Source organism: Hyaena hyaena, unplaced genomic scaffold, assembly GCF_003009895.1.
Source record: "Hyaena hyaena isolate Hyena2069 unplaced genomic scaffold, ASM300989v1 scaffold_421, whole genome shotgun sequence".
Lineage (NCBI taxonomy): Eukaryota > Metazoa > Chordata > Mammalia > Carnivora > Hyaenidae > Hyaena > Hyaena hyaena.
In genome coordinates, this window is record NW_024081057.1 from 1,635,276 (window position 1) to 1,650,582 (window position 15,307).

Sequence of the window (15,307 nt, forward strand, 5' to 3'; positions counted from 1 at the left end):
GTTTTTGTCAGGTAGAGAGATCATATTCCATTAAGTTAAAGTGCCATAATGGACTTTAACATTTCCCCATTGCCTATTCATTTAGATCATTTTCATTGTCTTGTTATTTTATATAATGTTACGTGAGTGACTCTTTATAGATGTTTCTTTTGGAAAATTTGCTTTGAGTAAATTCTTACGGTAAGTTCACTGGATCAAAAGATCTGTGACTGTGAGAACTGTCACCCTCAAAAGGACTCTGAGGGCCTGCTGAGGAGGGGAAAGTGAGGAAGCCAGCCTGTTAAGCCATGGCCCAGGGGTGGGGGTGGGGGCTGGATATGAAGACAGGTCGCGTATGGCTTTCATAGAGTGTCTCGTAGAGGACAGGAAGGTCAGGTAGAATGTAGGATGATGATTTTTATGCATAGTGGTGATTTTATAGCAACTCAGTGTTTAGTTCCTTAGAAAATAAGTAAGCTAGGTCATTGGAAAAAAAAAATGTATAACAACCATTAACAGAGGAAGAAGAGAGAAATCATCGGTGCAAAGATTCACTTTATTTATTCATTTTCCCCCAAATATTATTAGCATGATTAAAGCCAAAGAGGGGGAGGCAGTAAGGTGGGGAAAAGGGCCTGCAATAGACGTGGGTCTCCGATGAGAAAAGGTCCGGAGGCCTGAGGAGGGAGGCAGGGAGGTTGGGGCCGAGGCACAGGCGATGAGGCCTGCGAGGCTACTCTTTCTGACACTCGCTCCTGTTGAAGCTCTTGACGAGGGCGGAGGACAGGCTCTTGTGCGTGACCTCGCAGGAGTACTTTTCATGACTCTGGTACTCTGTACTGGGTATCGTCAGGGTGCTGCTGAGGCTGTAGGTGTTGTCCTTGCTGTTCTGCTCTGTGATGCTCTGCTGGATGCCTTGGTTTTGGAGAACACCATCCACTTTCCACTGGACATTGGCCTCTTTGGGGTAGAAGTCATTCAGCATGCACACGATAGAGGCAGTTCCTTTGTGCAACTGGTCCAGAGATGGTGGGAAGAGAAAGACGGATGGCTGAGCATCACTCCCTGAGGAAAGAAGCACAGAGAATGGTCTTTAAGGAACAGGGGAGTCCTCCATTTGGGTATATCATTTGTGGGCAATCCCGGAGCCCATAAGGGACAGACAGAGGTGTTTCTTCTGAGTAGCAATGAGGGAGACCAGGAAGTAGATTTAAAATCTCCATGATTTTGCGTTTTTCTCTGGTCCCCATCTCTTAAGAAAGTTTTACACTGTTTTGTCTACAGCCATTTGAAGGACTTTGTTGCTTTTCTGACCTCACCTTTCTTTCCTTCACCTGTGTTCCCTGCCTCTTGCAATAAGCACAGTGTTTTAGGCAAAGACACGAGGGCCATTTTATCAGACTCCCTCACAGTTTAGAAGTGAAAACACATCTTAGACCTCCTTATAGAACTCATTCCCCTGTGTCTCTCCCAGAACTGTGTAGCTATATCAGGCTGCTTTTTCCTTCCTGGGTTTTCTTTGAGTGTGTTAGAGCCAGACTCCCCCCTCTAGAGTGACTTCAAACCCTGAGTCTGTACCTGGGCTGAGGCACAGCCCTGTCACCCTCTGTGATCAGTCCAGCAACTCCCTGATCTCCTTACAAAACCTTGAAGGAAGACCGAGCCCTGGAAGACCAAGCCCTGCTCTGACAGCTGCCATGACTTGGGGCGATAATAGACCAGACAGTGGGGGTCCACTGTAATTTTGGCCACCTGCCTTTGAGGAACTAGCTAGCTTCAGTTCTGACCATGAGCAACTGCCAGATGGCGTCTGGGAAATCCCCGTCTGTGGGCATTCAAGCTGTCTGGTCAGAGAGCAAGGGCGAAAATAACAAATCAAGAATCCTTTCCTGTGAGAAGATTGCAGATAGTGATCAGGTTTTTATAAAGCTAACCTCCATTAATTAAGCATTTCGATGTAAGATACTGAACTTTTTATGTTTTGATATATATTTTTTTTCTCTTTTGACCTGCATTACTAATTTTTTCTGAGAATTTTATAAAATATCTTTGGCAGCAAAATAATGTGAATTCTAGAAAAAAAGGAGGGGAAGTATTCTAGGAAGATACTTGTAGCTGGGTGAATCCTCGACACCTTTAAAATATCCATCCTGCACAAAATATTAAATAATCAGCACATTTGATATGGAAAGTCTTACAAGACATTTTATTAGCTTTTAATGGAGTCTAAATGTATAAAAAATGTTTTTAAAAGACCCTAAAATAGTTTAAAATACCCATATAATTTAAATAGTCCTAAAATAATTTTCAAGTTTTAAAACAGCCCTAAAAGAGTCCTATAAAATTGTTGCAGACCAAAAATAACCTTTCTTAAGCATCACTTTTGAAACCAGCTGAAGTAAACAACAAAAAATTACTAAACTGTTTTACAGGGTATGGGATTAAAATACTCAGATTAAAAATTTTCTACCACAGAATGAAAGTATCGGAAAATATGTTTATATCAAGTTTTTATTAATGGTATTTGTCTGTGATTAGGTATTTCATACAACAATATTTCAGTTGTATGAAATACCTACAAGCCATTAATTTTTTGAAAATTAAAAGCATTTCACAAATTTATCTTATTTTTTTATCTAATGGTATTTAATGTGGACTCAGTAAAAGTTAATTGGTTAAAACTGGAGTGGCCAGATGGCCTTAAATTCAGTTTTTGCTGGTAAGGATTTTGCCCCGGAAGAGTTATATATATTTCTTTCTTTTGGATTGTGCTTTTACTATATGAATATATTTGATGAGATAATATTGAAATAATTACATGTCACTGAAAAAAAAAGTAGCTTTAAGTTTTTTATAGTCCTCTAATGGAAATTTCTATTAAGAGGCTATAACAATGACTTGAAATTTATTTCTGAAATTTCTACTAAATCAGACTTCTCCCTGTTTCTTTTATGTTAGCTCAGTGCCCACTACATTTCTATTCTTTTCTGTTAGTGCCATTATTCGTATCACTGTGTTGGGAAAGCCACCACAGGAGAGTTGAACAGGCGACTGTGGAGTGGCCGTGGCTGTGGCCTTTAGCGGCTAGGTGCCCTGCCACATGAGTGCTGTGGCCTGGTCACAAAAGTCATTCAGTCATGACAAAAGACCGCCATGAAGTCTACAGACCACGCAAGCTTTGCCGTGGCTTCCTTGGCGGTATAAAAAAATGGCCAAGTTATAACGGAGGGAAATAAAAAAACACGCTCACTAAAATATTTACGATTTTTCTACAAGTCCGTGGACATTTGAAACATGCAATTATTTTCTTTTACTTCATTTAAACGAATTTTTTCAAAACTGAGATTTTGGTGATAACCGTCTCTTCACCATTGCAACAAGAAATCATTTCACGTTTAGTCTAATATAGAAATTGGATTTTTACAAAGAAGATAGCTATCAGGATATAGAACTTCTGTAGAATTTCTGAATATTGACAATTTATCACTCCTTTTAGACCCTAAAGATGGCAGCGCACCTGATTCTCAATTAAGCTGTATGTTTTACTTGGCAAATAAATACGCTTTTTTAACTTACTGATTTTTTATGCATTCTATGAATTTTAATTGTTATCTTAAAAAATAACTTATCAGGAGAGAAAGACTAAGAAATAAATTTCTCTTCTGTATCACACATAACGAGCAAAAATCAATATAACATCTGGCAAAACTCAATGAAAATTAGTTCACTTTTCTCTTGAGCTCCAAAGATTCCTTTTCATCTACACTATTTTTTTTTTCCTTTTGAACAATGAAATTTAGATTAAATTAAACTTTTTGTCTACAAACCCAGTTTTGGAGCTGAGTTTAACTTTTGAAATTGATGACAAATCTGAAATGGTCTCATACACTCATCTGCACAAAATTCATACTTTTAGGTGAATACTTTAGGTGACCTCTAAAAGTCAGCACTGGTATTTAGACGCAAATTTCAGCAGGCAATAGAGAAAAATTACTTACGTTTAATCTCCAGACGCGTCCCTTTGCCAAAGGTGATCCACTGTATTAACTTAATTACTTTCTCCTCAACAAAAACCTCTTTTTGCTGCTAAACTCATTAGATTGATGGATACAGTGAAAATCTGGCAATTTACATGCCACATCAACTAACTAGCTCTTTGCTCTTCTTTGAGATGAATTGATTTTCAGCCCCTTACTCATCTGATTTTCAGAAGAATCCCATTCTCTTCAGAACTGACCTCAACTCACATCCCACACATGAAAACCCCCAAATTTCACAACTCTACAAGAAAAAGCACTAGAAAAGTGTACTTACGTTTGACCTCCAGCTTGGTTCCCGGGCCGAAGGTAAGCCACAGTGAGGGCTTTGACACTCAGCCCTCAACAAAAACCTCCTTCTGATGCCGATCATATACGAAAGGCCGATTCAGAGAAAAATCCAACCATTTCTTCCCCCTTCTCCCCACAAAGCCTACTCTCCTCACAAACTCAACGATTTGTTTGCTTAGCTGAAAAGTTGGCTAATTTCTCATTTTCTGCTGTTTTGAGGCACCAGAAAGGGCTCATTTTGGCAAAATGTCACGAACTTGAACATATAATGCAACAGGACAAAGACTTTACAAATAATTGAACAAAAAGGTACTTACGTGTCATCTCCAGTTTGGTCCCTTGGCCGAAAGTAAACCACAGTGATTTCCCTTAATCTCCCCCTCTACAAAAACTCACCCTGAAATGGTAGCAAGCCTCTCTCCCCAGTTACCCTATTTTGCTTTGGAAATCTTAAAAATTAACTGTCAGCTAGCCTCCAGTGGAGCTATTTTCTCTCCTCTGCACCTAATCTGGGAATGAAATTTGTTTTATCCCTGACATGTAACTAATTAGAACATGTGAAAAGGTTGGAGTGGGGGGAAGCAAACCAATTAAACAGAAACAGTGAAGAATTGGTTGAAAAAAAAGACTTACGTTTTATCTCCAGCTTCGTCCCCTGGCCGAAATTGTAAACACAGTAGTTCCTCCTAACCTCCTTCCCATACAAAAACTGAATTTCCTTTTCTGACAATCGAGCAAGGCTCTGTGTGGGACATATAATTATGCTCCCCAGTAGAGTCTGCAACTATCACTTAGACAGGTTATTCCCACCCAATGACTGAACCTTGTTCCTCACAGAAAATGTGCAACCCTTTTTTGAGTTTGTTTACAGACTTTATCTTTGCCTTAGAGGATGTCAGATCCTAGTCGCCAAGCATCAGCTTATAAAGATCACTTCACAAACACGAGGATCACAAGACACAAACAACTGAAGAAGGAAGGTTTGGATTTTACTCACGTTTGACTTCCAGCTTGGTTCCTTGGCCGAACGTCCAACACAGTGATAGCTCCCCATTGTGTCAGTGTACAAAAACCCTTCTCCTGGAAGTAGGCCCTGGGGCGGCTGCTGCAGCTTCACTCTGCTTTCCAGCAGGTGTGGACTCCCCCAGGGCCTCCCCGACAGAGAATGTTTTCTTAGGTAAGACCTGTAATCTTGGAAGAGGATATATTTAGGTCTGTGGCCTGATGATCCCTTTCTTTAGCAATCTACCCTATCTGGACTGCTTATTTTATTTATTTGTTTGTTTGTTTATCTATTTATCTATCTATCTACTTATTTATTTGAAGGTTGGCTGAGTGAAAATGACAAAGAAAACAAACAAGTTTTAAAAACTGCACTCTTTTATACCTTCTCCCGGGCCAGGGGGCTTTTGCAAATGATAAACCTCATTCACTGTGATTATGGGATTCTAGTTTCTCTCAGTTGAGAATAATTAAAGAGGGTCTTCGTATTTGAACCTCTCTTTTGCCACGATGTTTCAAAAAAGATAGACTAAACGTATATCAGATCAGATCAAGGCCCATGTTTTACTTTGAGACATATTCTGGCATCAAGCTATAGAGGACACATGAACGCAAAACAAAGATCAATGGAGTAGAAAGTAGACTTTACTGGGGCACCTGGGTGGCTTAGTCGGTTAAGCGTCCGACTTTCGCTTAGGTCATGATCTCGCTGTTCGTGGGTTCGAGCCCCGCGTCGGGCTCTGTGTTGACTGCCAGCTCAGAGCCTGGAGCCTGTTTCAGAGTCTGTGACTCTCTCTCTCTCTGACCCTCCCCTGCTCATGCTGTCTCTCTCTCTCCTAGAAATAAATAAAAAAAAAAATTTAAAAAAATTTTTTAAATAAAAAAAAAAAGAAAGTAGACTTTACTTAGTTGATCATGTGTTGTCAGAGGGGTGCCCATCGTGCTCATTGAGCTGAACCATGTGCAGAGTTGTCTTTGGAGCTGCCAGGGACTCATGCCATGCCATGGTGTTTCCCTGGTAACCCCATCAAGGGCACTGAAGATTTCATGTATTTATATATATATATATATATATATAATTTTGAGAGAGAGAGAGCATGAGGGAGGGGCAGGGAGAGAATTCCAAGAAGGTTCTGCACTGTTCTGCAGAGCCCAATGGATTCTTTCAAAACTCAGTTCAAGAGAGATCTTCTCTTGGATTTTCCTCTAGCCAAGTGACTCTACTTTGCAGAGCACAGAGACAGATCCAGAACGTCTAGTTGTTCTTATCTGCTGTCAGATTCTTTCTACCCAACTGGATCGTAAATTGTTTGATGTTTCATTGTCTTGTATTTGGAAGGCCCACTCCAGTATCTTCACTTGGCAAATGTTCAACAAACATTTGCACAATGAATGAATGAAAAAACATATTCCACGATGAATAGTTGAAAATCAATAATGGACCAGAGCTAATAAATTATATAAACTAAGGACTAATACTAACCACTGAAATAGTATGTTTCAGGGGCGCCTGGGGGTGGCTCAATTGGTTAAGCATCTGACTTCAGCTCAGGTCATGATCTCAAGGTTCATGAATTCGAGCCCTACACTGGGCTCTGTGCTGACAGCTCAGAGCCTTGAGCCTGATTTGGATTCTGTGTCTCCTTCTCTCTCTCTCTGCCCCTCCCTTGCTTGAGCTCTCTCTCTCTTTCTCTCTCAAAAGTACCTAACTATTAAAAAAAAAGAAAATGAAAATATTTGGAGTTCCTGGGTGGCTCAGTCGGTTAAGTGTCTGACTTTGGCTCAGGTCATGATATGGTTCATGACTTCAAGCCCCACGTCAGGCTCTGTGCTGACAGCTCAGAGTCCCTGGAGCCTGCTTCAGATTCTGCATTTCCTTCTCTCTCTACCCCTTCCTCTGTCAAGTGCTATCTCTATCTCTCAAAAATAAATAAATGTTAAAAAATATTAAAGAAATAGTAAGTTTCACAAGAGAAATTGTAACTGTAATTCAGAAAGGTAAGTTAGGATTCCTTGATTCTGTCAGCAAGAGCTTTGCTATTGTCTTTAATAGCAAAATCAGCAGTGAATCTCACCAGAAGATGAGGAAAGAGAGGAATCATGGAGGTAGACAGAAGAGAGAAACTTTCAAGTGGACATTTAGTGTGCAAAGTAGTTGACTGAGAACATAGTCAACATAGATCCTAAAGAGGATAGGGTGATTTTCTCTGCAGAGATACAAGCAAACTAGCCAGAATACTTGACATTTATCAAGCACTTATGAAGTGTCAGACATTGAACATGAATCACCCACATTTAATTATTCTCCAAAATCTAGGAACAAGAAAGTGAAATTATCACAGTTCTATAGATGAGGAAAATTGAGTTCAGAGATGTGAAGTAACTTCACCCTAAGTGTTAGCACTGGGAGCTTAATTGGCCTGGGAGTAGAAACACCCAATGGAAGCAGCATGTAAGGCAGAAGACACTGGGGTGGAAGAAGGAAAAGGAATCTCCTTAGACTGTCCTAGGGATGGCAATGAGTAGATAAGTGTGCTCAAATGTGTATACAAGGCTGATCACTGAAATGTTTAGAAGTTTAAGAAATGGAAAGCAACTGAAATCTTTATCAATAGGAATTTGGTTAAATTGATTATGATAGAACTTTGCAGCGGAACACTAAGCAATCAATAAGAGAATGAGGTCTGTTTCTATATAGTCATGTGGAAGGTGTTTGTGAAAATACAGGCCATGGACTGGTATGTTTTGTATAATATTGATTCCATTTTATTGGATATATGTGGATATAAATACAGGGTAATTCCTGAAAGAAATACAACAAGCTTTACTCAGTAGTTATCTCCTGGGTTTACAGGGGTGTATTGCTTGGGAAGAGAGCACTTCCTTTTTCTCCCCTTCTGTATGTTGTAGATTATCTGATTTTAAAACTTAGGTGAATACATTCATTTTGTGGTTTTTAGAAACAATAAGGCTGTATCAATTTTGATAAATAGTAAACTCTGACATTGCCTACTAGAATCCTCAATATTCTTGTACAATGTATAAATATAATTTTAAATGATACATACACATGCATGAGTTTTTTGGTCTATTAATGTTTTTCTGTAATCTTTAAATCAAGAATTAATCTGCTTTTGTATAGGAGATACAAATGTAGGGTATGTGGGGTTGATGCAGGGGCTGGAAAATGGGAATGATAAAGATGATATGCCTCTATTAGGGATTATGTTCCTCAGGGAATAATGTGAAATGGAGAACTAATGTGAAGTTGGGAACTAATGTGAAGTTGGGATCTAATGTGAAGAGTACATCTAAATTATTGTACTAAGATAGTATTTGCTACAGTATTTGCTTATCATAAGAATTATGGTGACAGAAGCTATTGATAATACTGATTTACTGAGGAAAGATAGTGTCAATTGACTAGTCTGACAGGCTCTTGGATTTGTGTATAAAAGTGATGGAAATAAAAATTGGGGGAGAGCATTCCAACAAACTCATCACTGAAGCTGTTTCCCATTTGACCTCTAGCAAAGTTAGATTCTTAGAATAACTTCTAAACTGCTTGTGGAAGAGAGGGAGGGAGCAAGGGAGAGAGAGAAATAGGAGGGACATCAAATGCACACCTGTACGTCATCCTGAAAACTTTTGCTAAAGTAAACAATCAATGTTTTTCACATCTACCATTTCAAGAAACACCATTTTTGCCCTTTATTTGGCATAATTAACCAGCTATTTGGAGAGGTCCACTTCACTCACACCAGTAACATACAGTAAATCAGCTAACTTGTCAGGGACATGATGGCATAATTTTGCTCTTTTCAAGGTTTGAAGGATGGTGGCTTTCTTACCTGGCTCTGGAATATTTGTGTCTGATAATCCATCTTGAAGTCTGTGGTTTAATGTGTTTGCTAGCTCATCAATCACAGTGGAGTCCAATGTAGGTGATTCTTTTCACATCAGCTTCACTCCTCCTTACGATTGTAATGGCTACCATTTATACTTGATTTAAGGTGATATCCCATAAGGTAAGGATGAAATTCTTGAGTCCACATTCAGTGGTGTCTGGAACTTGATCAATTGGCGGGCTTCCAGCTAAGGTGCCACAAATTGACACCTATTCCTGAATTCTTAAGGGACAAGAGTGGCCCCATAGCATGTAGAAGGGAGACAGAGGTTACTTGAGAAATTGCTGCTTCCTTACTCCTTTGGAGCTGTGTCTGTTTCCAGTCATCTCTGAAGAAAGAGGTGCTGAGAGAAGCAAAGTCCTTTGTCCTAACATGTGCACATGTTTGTGCCACAAACATGACCCAAGATTTTGGACTTGCTCTGGAATATGTAGATGCTCATTGTTTCCAAGAAGACATTAAGGCTGTGGGTATTTTCTGACTTCCCAGAGTGAAAAAGAAAATAGCAGTATCAGTGCACGGTTAATTACCCTCAGAGAGGCTCACCACCCAGATTTACATTTCAAGTGTTGTGGTTTCTGGTTGGTTATACACAAGCGATGAGTCCCTCGAAGTCTGCTCTGGAGTTCCCTGCCCCCCTTTGTTTGTCCCCTTGGCACCTAGCCCTAGCCCTGTGTCCTCCCTTATCCTACTACTGAGAAAGCCATCACAGACAACTACTTTGATTGGGCCGCTCTGGATGCAGTTGTGAAATCAATGAATTCAGGCATGATTCTTCATACTTTTTTTCTTCCCCACTGTCAAATCTTCAGGTCCCTCATGGGCACTCTACTTTGCTCCCTGCTGGCTCAGAACCCAGCCCTGAGTGCCCTCCACCTCCCACCCAGTCTTGCTCATCTTGAGTAAGGATCTGGGCTCTGGACCATTCTTGCCCACAGTCCAAAACTGCCTTATGCCTTCAGCGTGTATAATCCTGATCCTGTGCAGAAGGATTCTGATCTCTCATTGCTTTCTGTTCCCATTAGCTTTTCTTTTCAGCCATGTGGGTCACTTGGTTACCACTTGACCTAGTAGTGTGTTGTCGTTGCCTCTTGCCTTATTCTTCTTATTCTTGTGAGTTTATTTCTTTAAAATAATACTCTTAAAAAAAATTTTTTTGTATTTTAAGGTGTTTGTTTTTAATGAGCAGGTATTGTGATGGAATATATGTGTTTAATCCATCATCTTAATCTGAATCCTCTTTTAATTAACTCCTTTGAGTTCTCAATGGGGTTACTAGGTCAGGTTCTGGCTCTCTCTCCCACCCTAATCAGCATACACATTCAAGGGCTATTACTCTAGTGTTGGTGAAAGAGGAAGTACAGATCACTCCTTTCTCCATCCTCCCCCAGCCCCACCCTAAGTGTCCTGATTATACTGGCTGAAACACAGAGTTCCAAACAAGGCAGAAGGATGGGAAGAGGGCAGGCCTACAGCAAAAGAAACATGCATGCACACAAAAGCAAAATGGAAACCTAACAGATTGAAACAAAGAATAATTTGGACTTTAAAACAATGTTTGTTTATTTTGAGAGAGCAGGGGAGGAGAGGCAGAGAAAGGGGGAGAGAGAATCCTAAGCAGGCTCTGCATTGTCAGAGGAGAGCCCAAAATGGTGGGGCTTGATCTCACAAAGCTTGATCATACCTGAGCCAAAATCAAGAGTCAGATGCTTAACTGACTGAGCCACACAGGTGCTCCTATTTTGGACTTTTAAGTTGAGTATAATGGACTTGTCTACCACTTGTTCTAAATCCCCTTTGCAATGACAGAAGAAACATAAAAATGAGAATATAGTTATTTTGTGGTTGGATCCTATTAGCAGAAAAAAACATTTGTGGAAAATCACAAAGACTTAAATTTTGTGATTCAATTGATGGAGAAACTGAAATCTAGAATCTTCCATTCCATTGCAAAAATAGGAGGGGTCTCTGAGCCCCAGAAAACCATGGAAAACACACACCTCAGCATTATTAGGGACTGGGCCTGCGCGTGGGACGGGACTAACACCTGGGCTGCCTCCATTAAGCTTGCAGTCACCCTTCAGGCCATGGCGATAGTGATAGAAAGAAAAAGAGGCAAAGTTACAGGCATCCAAAGGCAATGGGATAAAAATCTTCCAGGCCACTAGGAGAAAAAAAAATGGACAAAGAAAATTTAAACCAATTTAGCAAAATTCAGGAAAAGGAAATTAAAAAATCAAGAGAAAAATATTGGATAAACAGAATTACAAAATAAGATGGAGAGATTAAGTCCAAATAGAACAGTCATAAACTGTACTAAATGCTGTTAAGTTATTCAAAACTTGAAAATGAGGCATAAAGATGACTGTCAATGAAGATTCTCTCCTTGACCAAACTGTACCCTGGCTCCTCTGAGCTCTCTTCTCAAGTGGACCCTGAATTTCGGACTTCCATGTTCATCTTTGCATTATCTAATTTTAGCAAGAATCCTGTGAAGTCAGTTTAACCAGAATCCCCCTCCTTGATATCTGATCACTGATGAGGGAGCATAAGGCAAGCTGAGGACAAAGCACAAGCTGACAACACCACCACCCCTCCCCTTCACCCTCCTCCCCAGGTGGGATACGTGTTATTCCTCAGGTGCCCCCTGGCTGCCCAAGAACAAAGGACAGAAAACAAATGGTTAAACTGAAAGAGTCTCCATCAGTTTACAAATATCTCATCAATGACCTAATCTCCAGGAACTCCCTTCTGGCTTAATGATAATGCTTTGCTAGGGGGAAAAATCACTTTAGCCTGACAACAGCCAGGCCTCCAGTAATTCTGAGTCTTCTTTAGCTATGGAAATCCCTTCCAGAAACTTCCTCTTGACTTTATCTCCCCCCAACTCCACTGTATATAAGCAGCCACTCTTCACAACCCCAGTGCAGCTTTTCCTGCCCATTGGTCCTGTCCCCATGCCTTAATGAAATCACCTGTTTGCACCAAAACATGTCTTCAAGAATTCTTAATTGGCCATAGGCTCTGAACCCCACCAACACCCCCAAAACCCCACCAATCACCATCACCATCTGATGGGCTTTCTCACCTTCACTGCTCCAGGCAATGTCTATCACCCTGACTGGCCTTCAGCAAGAATCCTGTTAGGTTGGTTTTACCAGATCCTCCTTTAAACTGGATATTTTCTCTTAGTCATTTTTCCATCCACTGACCCCTACTCTGCTCCTTGGCTATAAACTCCCACTTTCCCTTATAGTTGGAGTGGGACCCAGCCTCTCCTTCCTAGGGCAGAACCTCCATGGGGTGTTTCCAACACATTATTATCTTGATGATCCTAAGTCTGCCTTGCTTTTCTTCAACGAATGTCTTGAGTAATTATTTCTTTAACACTATGTGTCCTTTCAGGGTCATTTGACTTGCTAGAGAAATGAAGTTTTTATAAATTTCTAATTATACCTAATTAAAAACTAGATTTCAAAGGGTTGCATGTTAACTTAGAGAAAACTGATATCATGAACATGATAAATTACTTTTGTCTGAGGAGACAAAGCTAATGCTTATAGTCATATTGCTATGTTGGATGTTAACCAGTTTTGTATCTTCTTCAGTGATATTACTCTGGCATTGAAAGGGGTGTGTGTGTGTGTGTGTGTGTGTGTGTGTGTACCTACATCTTCATTTGAACCAGCTTTATCATCTGGTCTTTTCATTAAGAAGTTAAGTGAATCTTTGATACATGTTCATAATATATATGCATGATAACTTTATCTTAATTTTTTGAAAAATTTATACCTTGAAAATATAAATGAGGTGGGGTGCCTGGGTGGCTCAGTTGGTTAAGTGTCAGATTTCAGCTCAGGTCATCATTTCATGGCTCATGAATTCGAGCCCTGCGTTGGGCTCTGTGCTGACGGCTCAGAGCCTGAAGCTTGTTTTGGATTCTGTGTCTCCTTCTCTCTCTGCCCCTACCCCACTCATGCTCTCTCTCTTTCTCTCTCTCTCTCTGTCAAGAATAAATAAATATTTTTAAAGAATTAAAATATTAAAAAAAAAATCCAACCATGTCCTGCTTACATGAGGTGTATCTAAAACAAAGGCATAAATGATTGGAACAACAAATGCAATGGATGAAGACATGTCAGGAAACTGCTGACCAAAGGAGGAATAATGGGTAATATCAGAAAATTTGAATTAGAGGAAAGAGCACTTTCAGGACAAAATCAAACATGATAAGTGATACATAACAATCAACTGTGGGACTGACAAGCCCAGACCATGGGAAGTATATTTGTATGAGATTGATTTGGCTTTGTGAATATCTTTTTGGAGTTATGGAATCAAGGCAGTGGGTATTGTGAGTGCCAGTTTACCTAAGAATAGGAAATAGGTGGTATGAGAAATAAGCCCACTGACCCAATCAAAGTGGGGACACGGAGACTCTGAGCACAGTGAAACAAGGCTTTAATCAATGTTCTTGCAAGAGCAGGTGTCTGACTGACAGACGCACTTGGGGCAATTACAGCAGACAGTTTATCTCCTAGCATGCGAGTCACCCCCGATTCCTCACTGGCTGAGTACTACCAAAGGCACAAATTTACCTGGATGTCACCTATGCCCATGTAAGGCAGGAAGTAGTCTGATTGGAATAAATGTACATTTCCTGACGTGACACAGAGACTTTCGGTCCCTCCTTTGTCCTCTGGCACATGCTCCTTGCAAAGCCTGCACAAATAAGCCCGAGAAACAGAGAGGAGAAGAAGAACCAGGAAGTGAAGTGTCCTAGGGTCCAATAGGTTGTAAACCTACTGTTAACTAAACAGCACAGCTTTTATTTGGTATTTCTAAAAATGAATCATCTCCCTTACTTCTCACAAGTGGGTCTTGAGATGCAAGGAGGGGTGTGTTCCTTGGGACCCAGAGAGCAGTAGGGGCGGCTTTGAAGGTGGTGGTAGTTGGGAAGGTGAGCAGGGTCAAAATCTTACCTGACATCATGGATATCACTAGAAGGGGCTGTGCCTCCAAGCCTCTAATTTATGTTCACACTCACCTGCAATTATTCTTATAGTAGAAACAGTCTGGTCAGGTTGCCATTATTAAATGGAATAAAATGCTTTCAGTCTACTGTGTCTTTTTCCTCAAGATGAAGTAGTAGGGAGATTTATGTTTAGCCCTGCTCGGGTCAGTTGCTTAGCCCTCAGATAGGAAAGGACGGGGCACCATGACATTCTCATCCAACTGTGTCCAATCAGGGGTGCGTGGGTGGCTCAGTCACTTAAGCGTCTGACTCTTGGTTTCAGCTCAGGTCATGATCTCATGGTTCATGAGTTTGAGCCCCACATTGGGCTCTGTGCTGCCAGTGTCACCTAGCTTGGGATTCTCTGTCTCTTGTCTCTCTCACTCTCTGTCTCTCCCCCCCACCCCACACACACTCTCTCTCTCAAAAAAAAAAAAAAAAAAAGACTGTATCCAATCAGAAAGGGGAAGTTCCTTAAAAGGTGAGGTCATTGTGTTCTTAGAAAATGTAGGGATGCAGTTAGGAAACGGAACGTCCATAGTTCTCTGTTCCTTCTATGTACTTTGAACCCAAAGTTTGTGAATTATGATATTTTGATGATAGATAAGAGTTCTTACCATTGTGCTTTCAGGACTAACAAATGTCTGGCATCCAGCTGGTGTCCAATACATACGTATTGAATAAATGAGTGAAACGAACAAGTATTGTTGAGGAGTCACAGGAAAGCCATATGGTTTTCTCTTTGTTTGCTATGGCGCCCTCTGGTGTTTGTCTTTGGTAGTTTCTGAAGCCCTGGAAACGTGACAGTGGTGCCTTCCTCCAGGATTGTCTTCATGACAGCAGACCCAGAAATTGAATAGAAAATAGACTGGGTGCTTCCTTGGAGGGGATTTGTAGGTTTGTGGACTGTTTGAACTGGAAGAGACAAACTATGTCTAGCCCCATTGGTAACAAACAGGAGGAAGCTAGGTGTCTAAGAGAGGAAGTGATTCACTCAAGGCTACACAGGTAGGGAAGGACTGGGATGGGGGAAGAACCAGATGTCTTGCCTTCCAGTTAAAGCACTTCCGTTACAT

At 40.6% G+C, this 15,307-nt stretch overlaps 1 gene segment (V, D, J or C); it reads right to left on the reverse strand.

Annotated features, from left to right (window-relative positions):
• Positions 1-516: 516 nt before the first annotated feature.
• Positions 517-4,631, reverse strand: LOC120245532. The segment is given in 3 exon segments: positions 517-1,044; positions 4,294-4,350; positions 4,625-4,631. Coding segments are annotated over 3 exon segments (396 nt in total).
• Between the last annotated feature and the right edge of the window lie 10,676 nt (positions 4,632-15,307).